General features: G+C 41.9%; 1 protein-coding gene across 1 annotated transcript in view; it reads left to right on the forward strand.

Moving 5' to 3' along the window:
- Positions 1–2,847: 2,847 nt before the first annotated feature.
- The window catches only part of GLP2R (glucagon like peptide 2 receptor), a 119,231-nt gene continuing 99,852 nt past the window's right edge, over positions 2,848–22,226 (forward strand). The window contains exons 1-3 of the mRNA XM_007948028.1: positions 2,848–3,036; positions 11,671–11,758; positions 14,542–14,646. Of these exons, the coding sequence (XP_007946219.1) occupies positions 2,848–3,036; positions 11,671–11,758; positions 14,542–14,646 (382 nt within the window). The remainder of the gene's footprint in view (positions 3,037–11,670; positions 11,759–14,541; positions 14,647–22,226) is intronic.

Consider the following 22,226-nt stretch of genomic DNA (forward strand, 5'->3'; position numbering starts at 1 on the left):
ACTAAGGTGTACCTGACACAAGCTATGGCATTTTCAATCGCCTCATATACATGTGAGAGCTGGACATGGAATAAGGAAGACTGAAGAAGAATTGATGCTTTTGAGCTGTGGTATTGGCAAAGAATGCTGAAAGTAGCATGGACTGTGAAAAGAACTAACAGGTCTGTCCTGGAGGAAGTGCAGCCAGAATGCTCTTTGGAGGCGAGAATGGCCAGACTTCCTCTCACATACTTTGGTCATGTCAGAAGGTACCATTCCCTGGAGAAGGATGTCATGCTTGGTAAGGTGGAGGGTCGACAAAAGAGGGGAAAGCCCTCAATGAGGTGGATTGACATGGTGGTTGTGGTGATGGGCTCAAGTATAGCAAGAATCATGGATCTGGCACAGGAAAGGGTGGTGTTTCATTCTGCTGTGAGTCAGAGATGACTTGATGGCACCTAACAACAACAACACTCGCCAAAGTAGTATGTGGAACGAGGTTTTTGTGTAGTATGTTATGCCAATTGAGCCTGATGTCCCTTGGGAACATGGTCCTGAGCCCAGAGGTCCAGCTACTTACTCCCTCCTGGTAGCTGGTTGTGGCCAAGAAGTGACTACAACCTTGTGCCTTGTCAGCTCTACTATATACCTAGGAATTCTTATAGAACATACAAATACACTTGTACAAGCATTGTCTGCCAACCCTATACATGGTCATGGGCACACTCCCCCCTGCATAGACATACTTAATCGTTCAGCCTGTCCACCTATCTATCCATCCATAGATCAATGTTTGCCTTCACTGACAACACAATACTTATGTGCAAAAGGGTTCATCTTTGTTGTCTGTACCTCCCATGCATCTGTCTATGTCTTCTTCTTCCTCAGTGCCACTGTGTCACTCACATTTGATACATTTCACCTTCTTTTCACCCCAATCAATACTTGTCTCTACCAATCTAGCAGTGTTTTCTCCCCTCCCCTCACATCCCTTGAAACCAACAAAGAAAATATCCTTCCGTATAGAAACCTTTCCTTGACTTTTTATAATAACAGACTGATATAATATTCATCCTTCCATGATTGACTTATTTCACTCAGCACAATGTCCTCCAAATTCATCCATGTTATGCGGTGTTTTGCAGATTCTATGTAATTCTTTAGGGTTGTATAGTATTCCATTGTGCGTGTGTACCATAGTTTGCTTATCCATTCTTCTGTTGATGGGCACCTAGGTTGTATTTATCTTTTTTCTATTGTAAATAGTGCTGCAATGAACATGGGTGTGCATTTTTCTGTTCTTGCCCTGACTCTCACTTCTTCAGGATATATACCTAGTAATGGAATGGCTGGGTCAAATGGTATTTCTAATTCAAACTTTTTAAGGAATCACCATACTGTTTTCCACAGTCTCACCAGCTGTGTATGAGTCCCAATATCTCCACATCCTCACTAGCATTTGTTATTTTCTGTCTTATTGAACTTCGCCACTGCCAGTTGTTCCTCAAGAGCTCAGACTCATGGACTGTCCCACCCTGTACTTTGCAATGAGCAGGGTCCTCAGGGTTGGAATCCACTGACCATCTTCCATCTTCTCCTTGGCCTCTGCTGAGGAAGTCCCAGACTTAGACCTGTTTCTCCAATTGTTCAGAATCCCCACCTTCAGATATGTTAATCAAGATGAACTCCCATGGTTGAACTGAAATGAAACAAAATGAAAACCTGTTCTTACCTTTTGCTGACCTGATGTTTCATTCAATTCTGTCTTCCACCTGGGCCTCTGGTTCAGAAAGCTGGGGAGAGTTGGAAGGGGATGTTGGGAGATGAACAGGGAGAAATGGGTGAGAAGGGCCAAGCAGAGCTTTCTAGCAGAGTGATGAGCCTGATAGGGAAAAGGAACTCACCAAGAGAGGGGAGGATATGTGCCTTACCAAGTAGCTGTGGTCAGGTGACTCTGCTTAGAAGATCTAGGTATCCCTGTTCTGCCATTTGTTTGCTGTGTGGTCTTGGGCAAGCAACCTAACCCCTCTGAATCTGTTTCTCAGCTGTCCAGTGGAGAATTATCATACAGTCATAGGATATTGTGAGGGTTCCATAAATGTGAATTGTGATGAGTATGGACTAATGTACTAATACATTAGTAAGTGAATGCATCATAAGTTACATAGGATCTTCCAGAGGAGCTGAGCAACATGGCTTACACCAAGTGGATAGTCAAGAGGAGTGAATGTTGGATTTTTCATGAGAGTTTTGCTATTGTGTAGATATAACCTGAGCCTCTGGAGCTGAAAGGCCACGTTGTTTTCTCCTGGGTTGGGCAACTTGTGTCTCCTTTCTTGTTGGCACAAACAGGGCCCAGAGGAGGACCTGCCTGTGGCTGGCCTCAGACTAGCCTTAACAAAGCTTAATGCCTTAGTAAGAAATATTCCCTACTCATAAAGATGCCCACCTCAGAACTGGCATGAGGCTCTCCTCTCCTGCCAGCTGTTCCTCAAGAGCTCAGACTCATGGACTGTCCCACCCTGTTCTTTGCAATGAGCAGGGTCCTCAGGGTTGGAATCCACTGACCATCTTCCATCTTCTTGGCCTCTGCTGAGGAAGTCCCAGAGAGCAGCTGACTTGGGGAAGGTCTGGGAAAAATCTCCTTGCTTTTGGGGGGGCCAGGGCGGGGGATGAAGCACTGTTGATGAGAAAATTTGCCGATTCTGTAGATCTCTCTAGACGGGTTCAGACGCTCTCAGCGGCGTGACGGGGATTTGTGCAAACATTGCTTCCTTATACAAAGAGGAATGCAAGAGGAGGCTGTCTGTGGTACATCGCAGACGGGTAGAGAAATGTGCCCATGCTTGTGAGAGTGCAGTGAGGACGATGAGGCCAGGACTGAATAGGGCAGGGCCTGGGAGGCGAAGAGCGGTGCCGTTGCCTGGAGCCCATGGGCTTCGGATGGGCACCCCTGTGACGCAGAGGACCAGTCCTCTTCCCTCCTACAGGAAGCTCCCTCTCCAGGCCCCAGTAAGGCCCTTCCTCACCCTGCTGCTGCTGGTTTCCATCAAGCAAGTAAGAGCAGTTTACTATTTATTATTATTGTCATGGATTGTGCATATTTTCTGATTATAGAAACAATGTGGGTCTCTTGTAGGCATTCTGGGAAATACACAACACTATTAGGAAAATAATGATCAACCAGAATCCTAGGATTTAGAGGTAATCACTGTTAATATTTTAGCCTATTTCCCTCAAATCCTTTTGCTATGCATTTTTTACACAGCTAAAATTATGATACATTAAACATTTTATATCCTGGTTTCCCCTTTACATCATACTACAAGTATTTTCCCATGTTGGCGGGAACTCAGAAAATACCATTTAGAATTGCTGCATGTATTCTCCCATGGGCCTTTTTTATTCTTTCAGGTTTGAGCATTTAGGTAAAACTGCTTGCTCTGTTCTGTTTTATTTTTCCTTTCCTTCTCTTTCTTTTTCCATTCCTTCCTCCCTTCTTTTCTTTCTTATTATAAAAGTATAGAATGCTCGTTGTTTTAAAAATAAAAATAAATACAAGAAGTACTGACTCTGTTCTTATCTTTCCTTTCTCTTTTTTCTTTTCCATTTTCCTTCTTCCTTCCCTTCTTTAATTATAAAAACATAAATACTCACTGTTTAAATAAAAAAAAAAAAAAGAAAAGAAAATACAAAAAAGTATAAATATAATGTATAAATCCTATAATTCCACCACCCAGAGATCACCCTCATTCATAATTTGGGACTTACACTTCCAGATTATATTTCTACCATTTATTTACATACAATCTTTTAAAAAAATATATGGGCTCATACTATACATATTTTTTGCAATCTGCTTTTTTTCTTTATGCAATGCGCTAACAACTCAACTTTTTTTTTTTTTTTTAATTAGGCACATATGATGCACTAAGCCTGGTGCCAGGTGTCTCTTATCTTATTTCACACTCTCAGCAATCACGTGAGGGAGGTTCTCTTTTTCTAGTCCCATTTTAAGATGAGAAAACTGAGTCTCAGGGAGGTTGAGCAACATTTTTCCATGCCAGTAAATGTAGATCCATGGCATGATGTTGAAGGGCTTTAAGGATGTTTTCTATTTTTTTATTGGGCCATGATTTGAATGAATTTCAGTTCCATTGTCTGAAGAACAACTCTTTTTCTCGTTTGACTGATAGACAGAGTTAGTCCCTATTTGCAGAAATCCTATTTTCTTTCCTTTCTTGGAATTCTGATTCCCCTGGAATCCCCATACAGGCTGCAGTCCCAGATCCCACACAGTTTTCACCGTATCAGGCATTCTCTGGGGCAAGTGGCTTTGAGAACTAAGGTGTTCCTGACCCAAGCTATGGTGTTTTCCATTGCCTCACATGCATGTTAAAGTCGGACAATGAATAAGGAAGACTGAAGAACTGACACATTTGAATTATGGTTTTGGCAAAGAACATTGAATATGCCATGGACTGCCCAAAGGATGAAAAAAGTCTGTTTTGGAAAAAGTACAGCCAGGATGTCCTTAAAAGCAAGGATGGTGAGACTTCAACTCATGTACTTTGGTCATATTATCAGAAGGGACAAGTCCCTGGAGGAGGACATCATGCTTGGTAAAGTAAAGAGTTAATTAAAAAAGAAAAAGACCTCAACAAGATGGATTGACATAGTGCCTACAACAGTGGGCTTAAACATAGCAAAGACTGTGAGGATGGTGCAGGACCAGGCAGGGTTTTGTTCTGTTGTACATAGGGATGCTATGAGTCAGAATTGACTAGACTTCACCTAACAACAGCCTGGGACTAACTAGCTGCCTTGGCACTGAGTCTAACTCATGAAGACCCCATGTGTGTCAGCGTAGAACTGTGCTCCATAGGTTTCTAAGTGGCTGATTTTTTGGAAGTATATCACAAAATCTTTCTTCTGAGGCACCTCTGAGTGAATTTGAATCTCTAACCTTTCAGTTAGCAGCTGAGTACATTAACTGTTTGTACCACCCAGGGACTCATAGACAGGCGGAAACCCCCTACCAAATTCTCCCAGAGGCTAACTTCAAGTCTTCATGACTGCAAATGTGAGGCCAACCACTGACTCTATTTTAAGCAATTCTTGCCATGCCAGCCTCTTGTTGAGTGATCAGGACAATCCTGAGGGGCAGATGGCCCTCATCTGTCTCTGGCCCCACTGATCCAATCAATTAGTGGTTGGGCCATTGTTGGTAGAGTTGATACAGAACTCTCATCCTTGCTTCAGTTCTCTGAGTAACTCATATGAAAACTGGGTATGTTCTGCTAACTGCCTATTTTGTTACCATCTATCCACAGACATATAGTAATTGCCTACTAGGTGCAACAGTAAAGAGCTCTGGTAGTGTAGTGGTTAAGACATTTGGCTGCTAACCAAAAGCCCTGTTGTTTGAATCCATGAGCCACTTCGTGGAAGAAAGATGAGGCAGTCTACTTCTGCAAATATTTAGAGCCTTGGAAACCCAATGGGAGTTGCTGTGAGTTGGAATTGACTCGATGGCAGTGAGTTATTTTGTTTTGTTTTTTGGTTTGAGATGCTGTTGTTGTTGTTGTTGTTGTGTGCCATCAAGGTGGACCTGACTCATAGCAACCCCTCTTTGGGTTTCTGAGGCAGTATCACTACGGAAGTAGGTTGTCTCATCTTCCTTCTGAGGAGTGGCTGGTGGGTTTGAATCACCAGCCTTCTGATTATCAGTCAAGTGCCTTAGGCACTACTATTTAAAACAAAACAAAACCAGTTGTCGTCAAATTGATTCTGACTCATGGTGACCCCCATGTGTGTCCGAGTAGAATTATACACCATAGGTTTTCATGGCTGTGACCTTTTGGAAGCAGATCACTAGGACTTTCTTCTTAAGTGCCTCTGGGTGGATTCAAACTTCCAACCTTTCAGTTAGTAGATGAATACTTAACTGTTTGCACCACCCAGGGACTAAAGTACTTTGGGTTTTATTGTAACATGCTTCCATATATATCATCTTGCTTAAACCTTACAATAAGCCTCTGAGAAAAATATGATTACTGGATCCCATCTTACAGATGGGGAAATTAAGATTCAGGGGGTTATGTTAAATGATTGCCCACAATCATGTAGCTTGTGAGAGATGGAGCTGTTGCAGCTATCCAGGGTACTTGAAGTCCTGTGTTCTTTCTCCCATGGATTCCTTGGAAGCTGTTGACATATGAATATTTATATTCTACAGCTGTAGAATTTGCAGTGTCTCAGGTAGGCTTATAACACTGGCAACTCCATAGTTTGGCCCATTCGCTGTGGGATTTTCATAACTGATAACATGCCCACGAACAGTATCCCTTCCCACTCTCCGCCAGCCACTCGCTCTCAGAGCCTCTTTGTTCGGTCTGTGCTCTAGCATGCGTCAATAATTCTGATGACTGTCCTCTTGGTTCTCCACCTTAAGCCCCGTTTCTTTCTCTAGATGTTTATATTATGTGGCTTTGTGTAGACTTTGATGATGAATTTTGCTTGTAGATGTTTTCCCTACATGGAATATAAATGGTTGTGGCGTGTTTTCTGGCAGGAAGTCTTCATAAAATTCACTTAATAAGAAATTCTCAGGGACAGTTTAGTTTTAAAGTTCAAGTGGGGAAATAGTTCTATACTCACTCCACCACCCCTCATTTAACTCAATTAGCAGTTGCTTTGGCATCATAAAAGCATAAACCCTCTAAGGCTCTTTGAGAAAGAGATTGTGGCCCTTTCATACATTGCTTGTGGTAGTGTAAAATGGTACATATTTTTTTAGTTAAAAAAAATTTGGTGAGGAAAGACAGTTTGGCAGTACATTATCAAAAGCCTTAAAATATATGTATACACTATGACCCAGAAATTCCAATTCAAAGAATTTCTTTTGAGAAAATAAAGTTGTGTTCAAAAATTTAAAGATTTTCATTCCAACATCATTTCTTTTTAGCAAACATCTGAAAACAATGCAGATATTCACTGCTAGAGGATTTAAAAAAATAAATTATGTTACATCTATTTGTAGACTATTATATTGCTATTAAAATTGTTTTAGAAGTATATTTCTTGAAATAAAAATATATTTGCAACATATTATATTTCCTAGTGAAGAAAGTCTACAACATAGTATAATTTCATCTTCATTAAAATAATCAGAGAAGAAAAGGAAGAAGGAAAAAGAATTTATATATACAGAGAGGAGATTCTGGAAGAAGATAGTAATTTCTGGATAATAAGATTATGATTCCACCTTTCCTTCTTTTTGTTTATCTGTAATTTCTGTTTTAACTACAGTGAGTTGTATTTCTTCCCTGACAAAGAAATATTGAAGATTTATTTAAAGGGAGGTAATAGAAGATCTTTCCCACCTTTTCCCTTAATTCCTTCTCAGATAAGTCAGATGTAGTTGCTGGTGGCCCAAAGGAAGGAGGAATCAAGATTGAGTTGGACTTTCTCTTAGAAAAAAAGCCACTCATATGTTCTTTCCTCATTACTTGTCTGGAAATCTGGCTGTGACTGAACTTGAATGTGCTTCTTGTGTTTTGAGATCTTCAGAATAATGACCAGGGGAGACAAAGTGACTCTTAGATGTACCAAATGCAGTGTTTCTAGAGATTCTTGTTTTTCTGCTTTTGACCATGTACATTAGCCATGACAAAAAGCAGAGGGGTAAGGGAATGCTAGTCCAGGGTTAGCTCATGTAGATGGCTGATTTTATTCTCTTCCTCAGCTAGATTCCAGTTAGATTCCTGAGGCCATGAATAATACTTTATTCAAAAATAGCATCTTCCTTTGATGATTTGGGGAATTCTGGAAGCTTATTATTTAATTGTCAATGTATCTGCTGGATTTATAAAAACAATATGGGTTCAGTTATGGACTGATTAGAATATTTATTTAATGAATTTACATCTTACTTTTGGGGCCATAACACAGAGATATTGTTAGTAGAGATTGAGAAATCGCTGGAGATTGAAACCAGTGGATAAATGTCAGTTATTTCATCATCATTATTTTGACTTGTTGGCTAATCCCATGGTTCCCGAAGTGTGTGCTAAAGTGCCTCAGGGTGCTGCTGTGAATTCACAGGGATGGTGTCAGATATTTTAAAATTTCAAGGGGAATACCGTGATGCTTGACATCTACCAGGCCCTGTGTAAACTACTAGCTTGAAGTCATTCACAGTTTCATTAGATCACACTGCATTTCTGTTGCTGCCATAATATTGTTACAAAATCGAATGTTTTGCCATTGCAGTGATAAAAAGCAAGTATGACACAAAAATCTATTTAGAACAGGTAATTGATGGCATTGTCCAATCTGATTCTAAGATTGGAGAAGTAGTGTAATGCCCAATATGCACTAAATCATTAAGACATCCCTATTTATTGAGATGTTTGAACCTACCTACTTAATAATACCATGACCTGACCCAAGCCATAGTATTGTCAATCACATCAGATGCATGTGCAATCTAGACAATGAATAAGGAAGACAAAAGAAGAATCAATGCATTTGAATGTTAGTGTTGGCAAAGAATACTGACTGTATCATGGACTGCCAGAATAAGAAATATATCTGTCTTAGAAGAGGTACAACCAGAATACTCCTTAGAAGCAGGGGTAGTGAGATTTTGTCTTATGTACTTTGGGCATGTTATCAAGAAGGACCAATCCCTGGAGAAGGACATATTTCTAGGTAAGATAGTTTAGTGAAAGAGAGGAAGACCTTCAATGAGATGGATTGACACAGTGGCTGTGACAGGAGCTCTAACATAGCAGTGACTGTGAGGATGGTGTAGGACCAGTCAGTGTTTTGTTCTGTTGTACAGACGGTCACTATGAGTTGGAACCTCCTCGATGGCATCTAACAACAATAACAATAACAACTTAATACATTGGACTTTAGATATTTCTTTTGGTCTAAGAATGCTATGGAAAAAATTACTGAGACTCTCAGGACACCATGAACTAAGAAAGTTTGGGAACCTCTGGTCCAGTGATGACTATACTAGTTCTTCTTCAAAACACTGACTTTGTGATTCTCTGGAAAAGACAAAATACTTTTTGATCCTCTGTGGAAAACCATCCACAGACCTCATCAAGAGATCAACAGTGTGTGTGTGTGTGTGGGGGGGGTGTCAGGAAGGAGGGCATCTGGGCAAAGAAGGGAGAGGGATTTCTATTGTTGCTGTGGGTTGTCATCAAGTTGACTACAACTCATAGTGACCTTATGTATAAGAGAATGAAACATTGCCTGATCCTGTGCCATCTTCATGACCATTGGTATGTTTGAGTTTATGGTTGCGGCATTTGTTTCATTCTATCTCATTGAGGGGTTCCTTCATTTTTTTTCTGACCCTCTGCATTACCAAATGTGATGTAAAGGGAGAGGGTAGATTGGACTAGTTACTCATGAGCTAAAAACTGGCTGCCCTTAGACCAATAGATGGTTTGTGTGTGTGTGTGTGTGTGTGTATTTGCTTAATTGAACTTGAATGCCTTTAGATGAAGTATCTCCCCAAAGCTACAGGCTTCCCCTCTCCCTATTGTTACAGTTGTCTTGTTTCATTCCTTTGGGTTATTTGCCTAAGAAAACATTTGAGTTTGTTACTCCTTGCAAGAGGAGACAAACCTCAAAGTAAATTGGTTAATTGAGTAATTTTATCCCAGATCACATATTTAACCCTAACCCTGCATTCTTCACCTCCAGCCATTCTCCACTCCACACTGTGCCTCTGTTTCTTTAGTTGTAAAACAAAGGAACACAAGGGTGATGGCTCTTGCCTTTGCTAGAGGCTTGTACTCAGAGGTGAAGGATTTATCTCAGTCTTTAAGAAACTTATGGAGCAGTAAGGGAGATAGACAAGTGAATCACCAATGACAATACAGTGTGATGGGCCCTAGGAATAATTCATGTGTGGGGTCCAGTGGCACTGAGAAGGGTTACTAGCTCAATACTTCTCTCAAGGGAGAGAGGTGGTCATGTACAACTTCCTAAGGATCATTTGGTTTGACGTTCAGCCTTGAAGAAGGAAGAGTCAACCTGATGAAAAGTGTGGGTGTGTGTGGGGGTATAAGTACCAGTGGGATGTGCAAAGATGTAAAGTGGGATGAGCAAAGATGCAAAGTCATGAAAGAGCATGACAGATGTGGAGAGATTTGGGATGGAGATGGCTGAAATGTTGAATCTTGAGTCTGTAGGGCATAACTGTAAGACTTTACAATAAAAGCACTATGCTCAAATTTATGCTCTGGCACATCATGGAGGGTGGACAGTGGTGCCAGGCCAGAGGTGGGGGAAATGAGAAGCAGTGTTGGACAGGGCAGGAATTTAGAAGGTAGAGTTGACAGATCTGGTGACTGGTTAAATGTGGGTTCAGGGTGAAGAGGTATTGAGAATGGCTCTTGGCTTCTAGCTTGTGATTGAAAAGACAATGATGCCAAGGACTGAGCCACAGGAGGAGAAGCCTGTTTGGAAGCAGAGGATGACAGGATAAAAATATCCCTTGACTTTGTATTCCAATCCATTATATAATTGTCTTGTGTTTGGTTAATGTGCTCAACTGCTACTGAAAGGGTTAGAGGTTTGACCCCACCCAATAGTGCCTCTAGAAAGGCCTAATCTACTTCCAAAAAATCAGTCATTGGAAACCCTAAGGAGCACATTTCTACTCTGAGGCACATGAGGTCACAGTTAACTTGGCAGCAATTAGTATGTTTAGCTGATTTTAAGTACGTTAGGGCAAAGACTGTATCTTGTTCATCTTTGTATCCTTTTCAAATCCTCCTTACTGCAAGACACTGCATGTAAAATGTGCTCAATAAAAAAGTAAATTGAACAGTAGAAGAGAAGACTCTTTTAAAACAAAAACAAAGTGGCAAAAATACTCAATTAGAAGTTGTTAGGTAATCCAATTATCTGAAAAGTTGAACAGTTTATGTTATAGTTCCAAGGTTATATGGAATGGGAAATTCCCTGGATGGTGCAAAAAGTTGGTGGTTTGAACTCACCCAAAGGCACCACCTGGTAAGATTACACCAAGAAAACCCTAAGGTACAATTCTACTCTAGAACATGGGGTCACTATGCGTCAGAATCTATTTGATGGCAAAAGTGTGTGTGTGTGTGTGTGTGTGTTTAATGTAATAGGGCAGGTAACATCAGAAAGGAAAAAAAAATCCAAAGCCTTGGTATACAGTAGAACATCCACCTACCCATTGTCTGCCTCTGGACTCACAATGCCCCGGTTGGATGGTGCAGGCCCCTGCAACTCTCCCGGCTCTTTTCTGGTACATTACTTTGCCTTTTTTAGTGTGATGCTTCTCTCTTTTGGATCCACACAGTCTTAGGAGTGTGCAACTACTTGTCTGAGATGGTGTGAAACTTCAAGATGAGTATATTGCATCCTTTTGAAATGTCAACCTCACTTGAAGACTTTTTAAAAAATCTTGTTTGTATTAAAATCTGTATGATTAGATCATGGGGTTGATACAAAATATGCACGTACGATATTACTTAAGGTAGATGAGAAGATGCCCAAAACATTCTGTTCTTGGTACAGGCCATTAGGGGTACTCTAGCAGGAAAGTCTGAGAATCATGTTACAAGATGATAGCACAGCCACATTTCCGTTTGCCGCTATCTGGAAGTCACCATATTTTTGTCTGTTTAGGTTACAGGCTCTCTTCTTGAGAAGACAACTCAGAAGTGGGCACAGTACAAAGAGAAGTGTCTGAGAGACTTACTCAAGGAACCTTCTGGTAAGCACATGTATTAGTTATTGCTGGCTGTGTAACAGATTACCCCAAAACTTAGTGGCTTAAAACAACAGTAAGTATTTATTATCTCTCACAGTTTCTGGGGTCAGGAGTTCAGGCAGGGCACAATGAGGATGGCTTATTGAGACATTAATTCATTCCCTTACACATCTCTTGGTTGATCTGCTGTCAGTTGACAGCCTAGCTGGGACTGTTGGCCAGAATACCTCCATGTGGCCTCTGCACATGGCCTAGGCTTTCTCGCAGCATGGAGGCTGGGTTCCAAGAACAAGCATCACCAGAGGCCATATTGCCTTCTATGACATAGCCTCTGTTGTTGTTGTTATGTGCCATCGAGTTGTCTCCGACTCATAGCGACCCCTCCTTGGACTTCCGAGATGGTATCACTACCGAAGTAGATCACCCAATCTTCCTTCTGAGGAGTGGCTGGTAGATTTGAACCGCCAACCTTCTGGTTAGCAGTCAAGTGCCTTAGGCACTATGCCACCAGAGCTCCCGACCTAGTCTTAGTCACACACTATCATTTCTAATATGTTCAGTGCATGAGAATGTCACCAGCGCTCCCTACAAAGGTCTACACAAGTTTAAAGAGAAGGGATATAGACCCCCACTTCTCATTATAAAAAAGACATATGTGATGGGATGTATATTGGTATTGCCATCTTTGATAAAAAAGACAGCCTGTCACGGCACACTCACATGACATTAATGACTTGTGAATTAATTTGGAAATCTATTGTGAAGGAAGGAACCCTTGTAGTGTAGTGGTTAAGCATTCATCTGCTGATTGAAAGGTTAGCAGTTCAAACTCACCAGCCTCTGAGGGAGAAAGATGAAGCAGTCTGCTTCCATAAAGATTATGGCCTTGGAAACCCTATGGGACAGTTCTACTCTGTCCTTTTGGGTCACTATATGTCAGCATTGATGTGACAACAATGGGTTATAAGTTATTATAAGAGACAGAGGGATAAGAGATCTTTACTAGTCTTCCAGGGTTTTAACTGAATCTGAGTAGTAACATTTCTTTTATCCAAGTCTACAGTGTTTGGAGCATTTTAGCAAATGTTTTAATAGTTTGATCATTCCCTGGCCTCTCTGTCCACATGTTGACTCTGTGTGCATCTAGATGTGCATGTCCACCTCAAAAAATAAAGGAGGGGGAGGAGGAGAAGGAGAAGAAGCCTTGGCCCATTGCCTCTGGGTACTGGAAATCAAAGGTGAAAGCTACCCATTCTCTCCCCAGCTGCTTCTTTCAGATTATTTCATTTAGAGGTCTGGAGGTTGATGGGGACTATAAACACTCCATTCCTTTTCATGATCTGAAGATATTCCCAGGCTTCAGGCCATAGCCCTCTCCCTCTAAAAATTCCTACATCCCAGATAGGGATAATTAAGACTTGCTAGGTGCAGTGCCCTTAGCAATTGACTGCTAACTAGAAGGTTGGCAGTTCAAACCCACCAACCATTCCACAAAAGGCAGACCTGACAATCTACTTCCATAAAGATTTACTGCCTCAGAAACCCAATGGGGGTCACTATGTGTTGGAATTTACTTGATGGCAGCAGGATCAGTTATAAGAGCCACCTCCCACTTTGGGAAATACTGTTTTCTGAGGGCTGAGCAGGACAAGTCCTCTACATCTGAAGCCATTCTGCTAGCAGCTCAGTCAGTTGAGCACCTGCCTCACAAAGATGAGGTCTTGCCAGCCAGGTCATCAAAAGTGCCAAAACTCAGCTTGTAACCTAGCACTTCTGCATTTGTAGGCATATAGATGCCACTAACCTAACTGTTCACTCCAAGTAGGCGCTGAATTTTAGCCTAATAGAGAGCAGTTTGTGGGGAATGATGCTTATTCCCAGGGTCAGGAGTTTGCAGTATAGAAATTTGGGACCCAGTCTGAAACCACTCCTTCATTTGATTATTAGAAACCTATAAGGCTTGGTCTTATGTTTGTAGCCTCCCAAGTGCTGGTTTAACACATCCCCTGTGCTTCATCTGAATATTTAATAATGATCACTAGAGTAGTTTTCATATGTAGAAATATGACCAGGTATTTCTTGTGTTGGATATTCATAAAACTTCAGTAATGCCACAGGTGACCTAAGATCGACTGGTCATTTTGCATGTTTCATAGGGTGAAGTTTCTCTGGGATCTAATTGGTGAAAGTTTAATAACTATTTAGTTAACTATGGAACAGAAGGCCACTGGCTGAACCTTCAAGTGTCCTTCTAAACCCAAGTTTCTGTGAGAGTTCAGTTCATGTAAAATAAACCAAAATCAGTGTGACGTACATATTCACATAATTGGACCTTGGCCAGAGGTCATTTTGGGTAGACAAAGCCACAGTGTTTGGGGTTGCATTAAGTATTCCTGTCCAACCCCCTTTTCCTTCCTCATTCCAGACCCATCTGGTCCCTGCACAGGTCCCATCAGCTTCCAATGCCAGGAAGGTGGGCTCTGGGCTCTTGGTTACTTTTTTCTGGGTCTGAAAACCTTGTCCTTCAACACAGCTTCACTTGGACTCCTCTTCTCTCCACAATGTATCTGGGTGGCTCAAAAGATCAATATACTTGACTACTAACTTAAAGGGTGGTGTTTCAAACCCATCTAGAGTCACTGCAAAAGACAAGCCTGCGGATCTGCTTCAAAACATTACAGCCATTGAAAACCTTTTGGAGCACAGTTCTACTCTGCACACATGGGGTCAGTGAGTTGGAGTCAACTCCATGGCAACTGGTTTGGTTTTTTTTTTTCTCTCCACAGACATATTTTGTAATGGGACATTTGATAAATATGTGTGCTGGCCTCATTCCTCTCCAGGAAATGTCTCAGTTCCTTGCCCTTCATATTTACCTTGGTGGCGTGAAGGTAATAAGCCATATTTTACAAATTTCCAGAAATTCCTTTAAAGGTTGATCCCTCCTAATAGATCAGCCAGGGGGTAGGTAGAGGTCTCAAATCAAGTGTTTTTTTCATGTCCCTTCTACCTGCAAAAGGTTCCCCTCTAAACATTCAGTAATACATCTTCTTTCTTCTCTCTGCTTCTCCTCTTGTCTTCTGAGATTCTATTACTGGATGTTTCATTTATACAACAGCTCTTTGCTTTGAAGACTATAGAGTACACCCCCTGCTACCCCAGAATTTGCCTACAGGAAGAACAAGAATTATTACTGTATTGGAGAGTAGGAGGAGGTAGAGAAGGAAGATTGGGATGGTCACATCCGCACAACTTTTAGCTTGTTAGATGAAGAGAACAGATTTAAAACTCAACTGCTAACTGAAATCTTGGAAGTTTGGGTCCATGGAAGAAAGACCTGATGATCTCCTTCTGAAAAATCCGTCACTGAAAACGCTGTGGAGAAGGTCTACCCTCACATACATGGGGTCACCATGAGTAGGAATCAACTCAATGGTAAGTCGATTTTTATAAGCATAGGAAGGAGGCACCACTGAATTGGTGCTTTTCAGCCCCATAGTACTTGGATAGCAAATTTAACCACTTATTTTGTTTAAAGGAAGTTAATATTACTAGCAAACCAAGAGGGCTATCTTAGTTCCTAGTGCTGCCACAACAGAAACACCAAGATGGGAATCTTTAAAGAATAAAAATTTATTTTCTCACAATTTTTGAGGCTAAAAATCCAAATCAGGTTCTCAGTCATGCCAAGTTCTTCTGTGAGACTCTTACTTTTTGTTGTCTGCCAGCAATCCCTGGCGTTCTTTGATGTCCTTCTTCTTCCTATGTGTATGTCTCTGTGTCTATTTGTATATTTTTATAACTCAGAAGTGATTAGATTTAGAATCCTCCCTCCACTGATATGGCCTCATGAACATGACAAAAGAAACCCCCTATTTCCAAACAGGGCTGTGGTAGTTATGTTTGTGTGTCAACTTGGCTGGGCCTGGTTGAGTGGCTGGGCAGCTGGTGGTAGTTATTCCTCAGGATGAGACTGGCAATCAACTCCATGGTTGAGTAGCTGCCTTTGGAATGTGGTCTGCTTCCTGTATATAAGGAGAAGCCTTGGGAATGGTCTCTAGCGTATGGTATGCTTGGACACTGCATGTAGCCCTGTCATTGATCAGCAGCCTGCTATTCTCTGCCGACCTTGGGACTTAAAATGGACTTAAGTTAATGGCCTGCCATGTGGTTTGGTAACATTGGGACTGTGCCTTTTTACTTGTTAACCTTGTGGCTTGTCAGCCTCAGCAGCCAGCAGCTGTCTGAGTGAAGACAAGTCTCTAGCTCCAGTGGGCTGGGAGCAGGAGGTGGAGCTGGACCCCAAGGTTGAGGGGCCTATATCCAGCCCCTAGAGCCTGGCACTTTGAACTTGGACTTAAAGCCTCAAAATTGTAAGAATAAACTCCTGTTTGTTAAGGCCATCCCATTTGTGGTATATTCTTCAGAGCGGGACTAGGTAACTAGAACAAGGGCTGTATTTACAGGTACAGGGGTTAAGATTCTAACATGGTTTTTAACATAATTTTATCTATTTTGTTGAGAATTTATACAGCAAAATATACACTAATTCAACAGTGTGTACATGTACTTTTAGCGACACTGATTACATTCTTTGAATTGTGTAATCATTCTCACCCTCCTTTTCTGAGTTGTTCCTCCCCCTTTAACATAAATTTGCCAATCCCCCACCAAAGTTCCTCTCTAATCTTTTGAGTTGCTGTTGTCACTTTTTTAAAATTATTTTTTAAGAGTTTGTTTTACATTCAACGTTATGTGTACATTTAGTTTCACTCCCCATTTACCATGTCCAACCCTAACCCAGTATCCTCTCCTCCCTGTCCAGTAACCCTGTTCCCCTCATATTTATGCACTCCTGTTTGTCCTGCTTTCCTCAATTTGGATGTTGGTCCTCTGGTGTCCTGTGGTCGATTGCTCCAAGGGATGTATTACCATAGAATATGTGTGTGTGTCATCCTGGGTTGAGTGGTCTGCGTGTACATCTTATTAACTATTGGGCTGAGAGCCAGCTCCTGGGAGTGAGCTTTATTCCAGGCGCAGAATGTGTTCTAGTGCCATAGTATTGGGGGTCTCACCAGACTCCATCCAACCAGTAATTCTGGTCATTATTGAGTTTTTGGATTTTGTTCCACGTTTTTTACTCCTACTCTATCCTGTATCTCCAGATTTGATCCTTTCCTGAGTGGTTGGCATTGGTAGCTGGGCACCATCTAGTTCTTCTGGTCTCAAGAGCCATCGTGTCCTAGGGCTAATTGTTTCCAAATGTCTTTTTTTTATTATTATTTTTTTGCACTCTTCTTCTGATGCTAAGAGACCATTAGATGCATCTTAGATGGTCACTTGAAAGCTTTTAAGACCCCAGTTGCTACTCACCAATATGGGAAGAGGAACAAGGCTTTTACGTATTTTGTTGTGCCAATTGAGTCTGGTGTCCCCCAGTGCTATGGTCCTGAGTTGATAGATCCGTTGGATCTCTCTCCTATAGTGTCTGGGTATCTGTGAGGGATTGCTCTGTGCCTGTCTTCTATTGTTTCTATAAGGATTGTTGAGTTGCTGTTGTCACTTTGATCCCATATAGATAGATCTTAAAAGAGCACAATGCTCAGGACAGATATTTTTTACTAGTTAAGCCAAATTACTGTTTGGTTTTAAGAAGACATCCAGGGGTAGTTTGGGTTTAAGGTATAAAGATTATCTCAGGGCAATGGTTTTATTGTTTTGTCCAACCTTCATGGCTCCAGGAAGTCTGGAGTCTATGGATTTTAACACGTATTTTGGTAAACCACAATTCAATCTATAATAAGAGTGTTCCCCTAGCCTCAACCTAAGTACCCAGATGCTTTGGCTGTTTTATTCTGGAAGGGTGAAGAAGCAATTCCTGATTAAAACTCTGTTGCCTTTGACTATTAGACCATGGGCAAATCTAAGACCAGGTAAAACTTTTCTCTAGAAACATAAGTGGTTAAAAGTTCTAGACAAAACCTAGTGAGAATTAATTTCTGAGCAGTTAAGATGATAATTCATTTTTAATTTCAGCTCAGTAAATCATCACATCAGTGAAACTTTGGTTTTAATGTTTTGAGGTCTCTAGTGCAGAGAATTTAGAAGGTAAATTTCTGTGTAGGAGACTTAGGGACATACTTTATGGAACTGTTCTCTGATGGAACAGGTGGAATCATCCCAGGAAACATGAGAACGTGAGGTATATGAGAAGGTAGAAGGGACGGTAGCAGTGAGCTAGCCAGGTTGGAAGGTCTGAATGACTCAAGCGAACAGTAGTTGTGGGAAGCCAGCTCAGTGATGTGGGGAGAACACTGGGCTGGGGGCCAGGAGGTTGGAGGTAAGACCCTAGTCCATCTATTTACACTTTGAGACTTTTTCCTTTAATTATGCAAAAATATACATAACAAAACTTTTGCCATTTTAACCGTTTTTAAGTGTACAATTCAGTGACATTAATTACATTCACTATGTTGTATAACCATCACCACTATCCATATTCAAATGTTTTTCATCCAGTGGTGGTTCGTTATAGAATTCTCACCTTCCACGTAGGAGATCAGGGTTCAATGCCCAGTTAGTTTATCTCTTGCACAGGCACCACCCTTCTGTTAGTGGAGGTGTGTGTGTTGCTATGATGCTGAATAGGTTTCAGCAGAGTTTCCAGACAAAGATGGAGTAGGAAGAAAGGCCTGGCAATTTATCTCTGAAAATCAACCTGTGAAAACCTATGGATCACAATGGTCTTATCCTGTTATGCATGGGATTGTCATGAGCTGGGGGCTGACTCAGCAGCAGCTAATACGTATTTTATATAAGAGAGTCCATATAGTATTTGATCTTTTGTGTTTGACTTATTTCACTCAGCATAATGTTTTCAAGGTTTGTCCATGTTGTAGCATGTATAAGGACTTCATTTCTCTTTATGGATGAATAATATTTCATTGTATGGATATAATACATTTTGTTTATCCATTCAACTGTTAATGGACAGTTAGGTTGTTCCCACCATTTGTCTCTTGTACATCATACTAGAATGAACATTAGTGTACATGTTATCTGTTTGAGTTCTTGCTTGCACTCTGAAACTTTTGGCAAATTCTGGAGCCCTCTATGCTGTAATTTTCTCATCTATAAAGAGAAATGAATAATACCTAAATCTTAAGGTTATTTTCTTTTAAGGAGCTCTGGTGGCATAGGGGGTAAGGCATTTGACTGCTAACCAGAAGGTCAGTGGTTCAAACCCACCAGCTGCTTCACAGAAAGATCCCTAGGTGGCATACAGTTTTCCCTTGGTTGCTAACTTAAAGATTGACAGTTCAAACCAATCCAGCTAAAGCAAAGATCTGGTGATCTGCTTCTGTTAAGATTTCAGCCAAGAAAATGTTATGGAGAACAGTTCTACTCTGTAACACATGGGGTTACCATGAGTCAGAATAGAATCAACAGCAGCAACAACAAGGATAATTTGAGGAATAAGTAAGGAAGCACAGACAGAGGCTGCCACATACTAGGTGCTTAGTAAATGGTCACTGAAGGTTGAGCTCCTTGAGTTCTGTTAGGTGTTTAAAGCCCCAAATGTCTAAGGTCTCCCCCAGAGTACATGGGAAAGATCATTTTCCTCTAACTGTACCTTCCCAAGAGCTAAAAATACAGATCCATTTCACTTGAAGAGAAACAAAAAATTCAAACTTACAAAGAAGTTGAATTAAAGGCTCTTAAAAAATATGTTCCGGATTTCTGGAGAGTACAAACAGGGATATGCTTTGCAAACGAGAAAAAGTTACTCTTTGTTCTGGTTACCTAGTGCTGCTCTGACAGAAATATACCATAAATGGGATGGCCTTATCAAACAGGAGTTTATTCCTTTATAGTTCAAGAGGCTAGAAGTCTGAGTTTAAAGTGCCAGGCTCCAGGGGCTGGGTGAAAGCCCCTCGACCTTGGGCTTCAGTTCTGCCTCTTGCTCCCGGCCCACTTAAGCCAGAGGCATCTCTTCACTCAGGCATCTACTGGCTGCTGAGTCTAACAAGCCCAAGGTCGACAAATAAAATGGCACAGCCCCAATGTTACCAAACCACAAGGCAGGCCATTAACTGAAGTCCCAAGGTTGGCAGAGCATGGCAGACTGCTGAACAACAACACAGCTACCTGCAGGGTCCAAGCGTGCCATAAACTAGAGACCATTCCCCAAGACTTCTGCTTATATACAGGAAGCAGACCACATTCCCTAAGGCAGCTACTCAGATGCTCACAGTAGACTCCACCATGAAGTTGATTACCAGTCTCATCATGGGGAATACTACATCCAGCTGCCCAGCCACTCAACCAGGCCCAGCCAAGTTGACACACAAACTGAACTACCATAATTCTACCCCTTGTCAACTTGGCATCTGTACAGATCCCTCTCACTGGATGGTCCCAGTCCCCTAGTTCCTCTAAGTGGTGACCTCACCCCCTTGACCTGGTGGGCCCCGTTCCTCTCCCTCTTGGGCATGGCAGCCCCACCCCCTCACTTTTGGGTGGTGGCTATGGCTCCATCCCACTGGCTTACATGAATGAGCAGCCCACACTCCAGAACCAAGTTGGTGAAGGCCTGGCTCTTTGAAACCTAGGGGGCTATGGTGGTTCTACCCCCAAAGGCCATGGTCCTATCCTTTCAGGCTGAGGCAGCTCTGCTTCCATTTCCTTGGTCTCTCCACTTCTGCTGATTAATGCCGAAGGCAACCCACTCTGCTGGAAAACTTCCTGCCCAAAAAGCACTTGGCTTTCTTGCTCCATGGGCTGGCCAGCCTGCTACTCCATTTTGTGCCGGTCCCTTCTACCAATTCATGACTGAAGGCAACCCACTCCACCAGGAAGCCACCTTCCCAGTGGCACCTGGCTTTTCTCTTCTGTGGGCTGGTAAGCCTGTTGCTGTTTAATGCCGGTCTGTGGGCTCTGCTACTGCTGTCTCTTATGCTGGTCTCTTGGCTCTGCTCCTGCTGTTTCTCATGCCGTATGCCAGGGTCTCTCTGCCAGGGACTCGGATCAAGGACGCACTCCACTCCTGTTTCCACATTTTAGGTTATCTGTCAGAGCAGGACCCCACTCTATCGGTATCATATTCTGTTCTGGGTACCTAGTGGCACTCTGACAGAAACATATCACAAATGGGATGGCTTTATCAAACATGAGTTTATTCTCTTAACAAATCGGGAGGCTAGAACTCCAAGGTCAAAGTGCCAGGCTCTAGGGGCTGGGTGAAAGTTGACATACAAACTGAACTACCACACTCTTCCACTCAAAGTTTTATTCATTAAATCTTTGGAATCCAAATAGGTCCCTGTAGGGAAAAGAGAATGTGGAGATGATGGAGTGTGTTTCAAGAACACCTTATAAATGTGAAAGGATAAAGAAAAATTCTTGTGAGACAATAGAGAAACAAACCTTATAGCATGAGTTGGGAGAGAGCTCAATGGTAAATACAGGGTATGTTGTTGTTGTTGTTGTTATATGCTGTCGAGTCGGCCCCGACTCATAGCGACCCCTCCTTGGGTTTCCGAGGCGGTATCACTATGGAAGTAGGATTGCCCAACCTTCCTTCCGAGGAGTGGCTGGTGGGTTTGAACCTCCAGCCTTCTGGTTAGCAGTCAAGTGCCTTAGGCACTATGCTAGCTACAGGGTATAGTGGAATATAAACTAGTAAAACGAATTGGCTTTGAGTCAACTCCAACTGATGGGGACTCACATGTATTAGAGTAGAACTGTGCTCCATAGGCTTTTCAATGGCTGATTTTATAGATGTAGATCATGAGGCCTTCTTCCAAAGGACCTCTAGACAGACTCTGACCACTAACCTTTTAGTTAGCAGCTGAGTGCTTAACTGTTCCACAACCCAGAGTGCTAAATGAGGGTGGGGACTAATTGTGAAGTAAATTGTGTATTACGAGTTTTAAACTTTGTGTACTCAGAGTTTTAAACTTTCCTCTGTAGAAAAAAATTGCAGAGTCAATGAAGGGGTAAAGGTATGGGAAGGACATAACAGGTTTGCAGTTTGGGAAGCGAATTTTGATGGCATATGCCTATTAGATCAGAGGGATGGAATGGAATCAGGGAGGTGAGTTTGGAAGCTACTCTAGTGGTCCAGGAAAAGCAATGGTGAGGGCCTGGACTCTGGTAGAGGGAAGGAGTTGGGGAAAAGGAGAAAGATTAAAGAACAGTATTGGTGATAGGATGGTCAAGACTTGTCATAAGATGGAGTGGAAATCAAAGGACAGAGAGGAGTAGAAAATGGAGCAGGAGACGAAAACAAGCTATTCTTCTATATTCTTCTCATTAATTATCTCACTTTCTACCTGGCCTCATTCAAACTCACCCCTCATCTAGGTGGTACATCGCCTCCCTTGACTGCCTTAGTATAGGCTCACCATCATCTCTTCTTCCCTGGTATCCTCACTGGTCCCTGCCTCTGTCTTGTCTCCTTCCAACCCAT

Source organism: Orycteropus afer, unplaced genomic scaffold (assembly GCF_000298275.1).
Source record: "Orycteropus afer afer isolate SDZICR_OR568_19922 unplaced genomic scaffold, OryAfe1.0 scaffold00199, whole genome shotgun sequence".
Lineage (NCBI taxonomy): Eukaryota > Metazoa > Chordata > Mammalia > Tubulidentata > Orycteropodidae > Orycteropus > Orycteropus afer.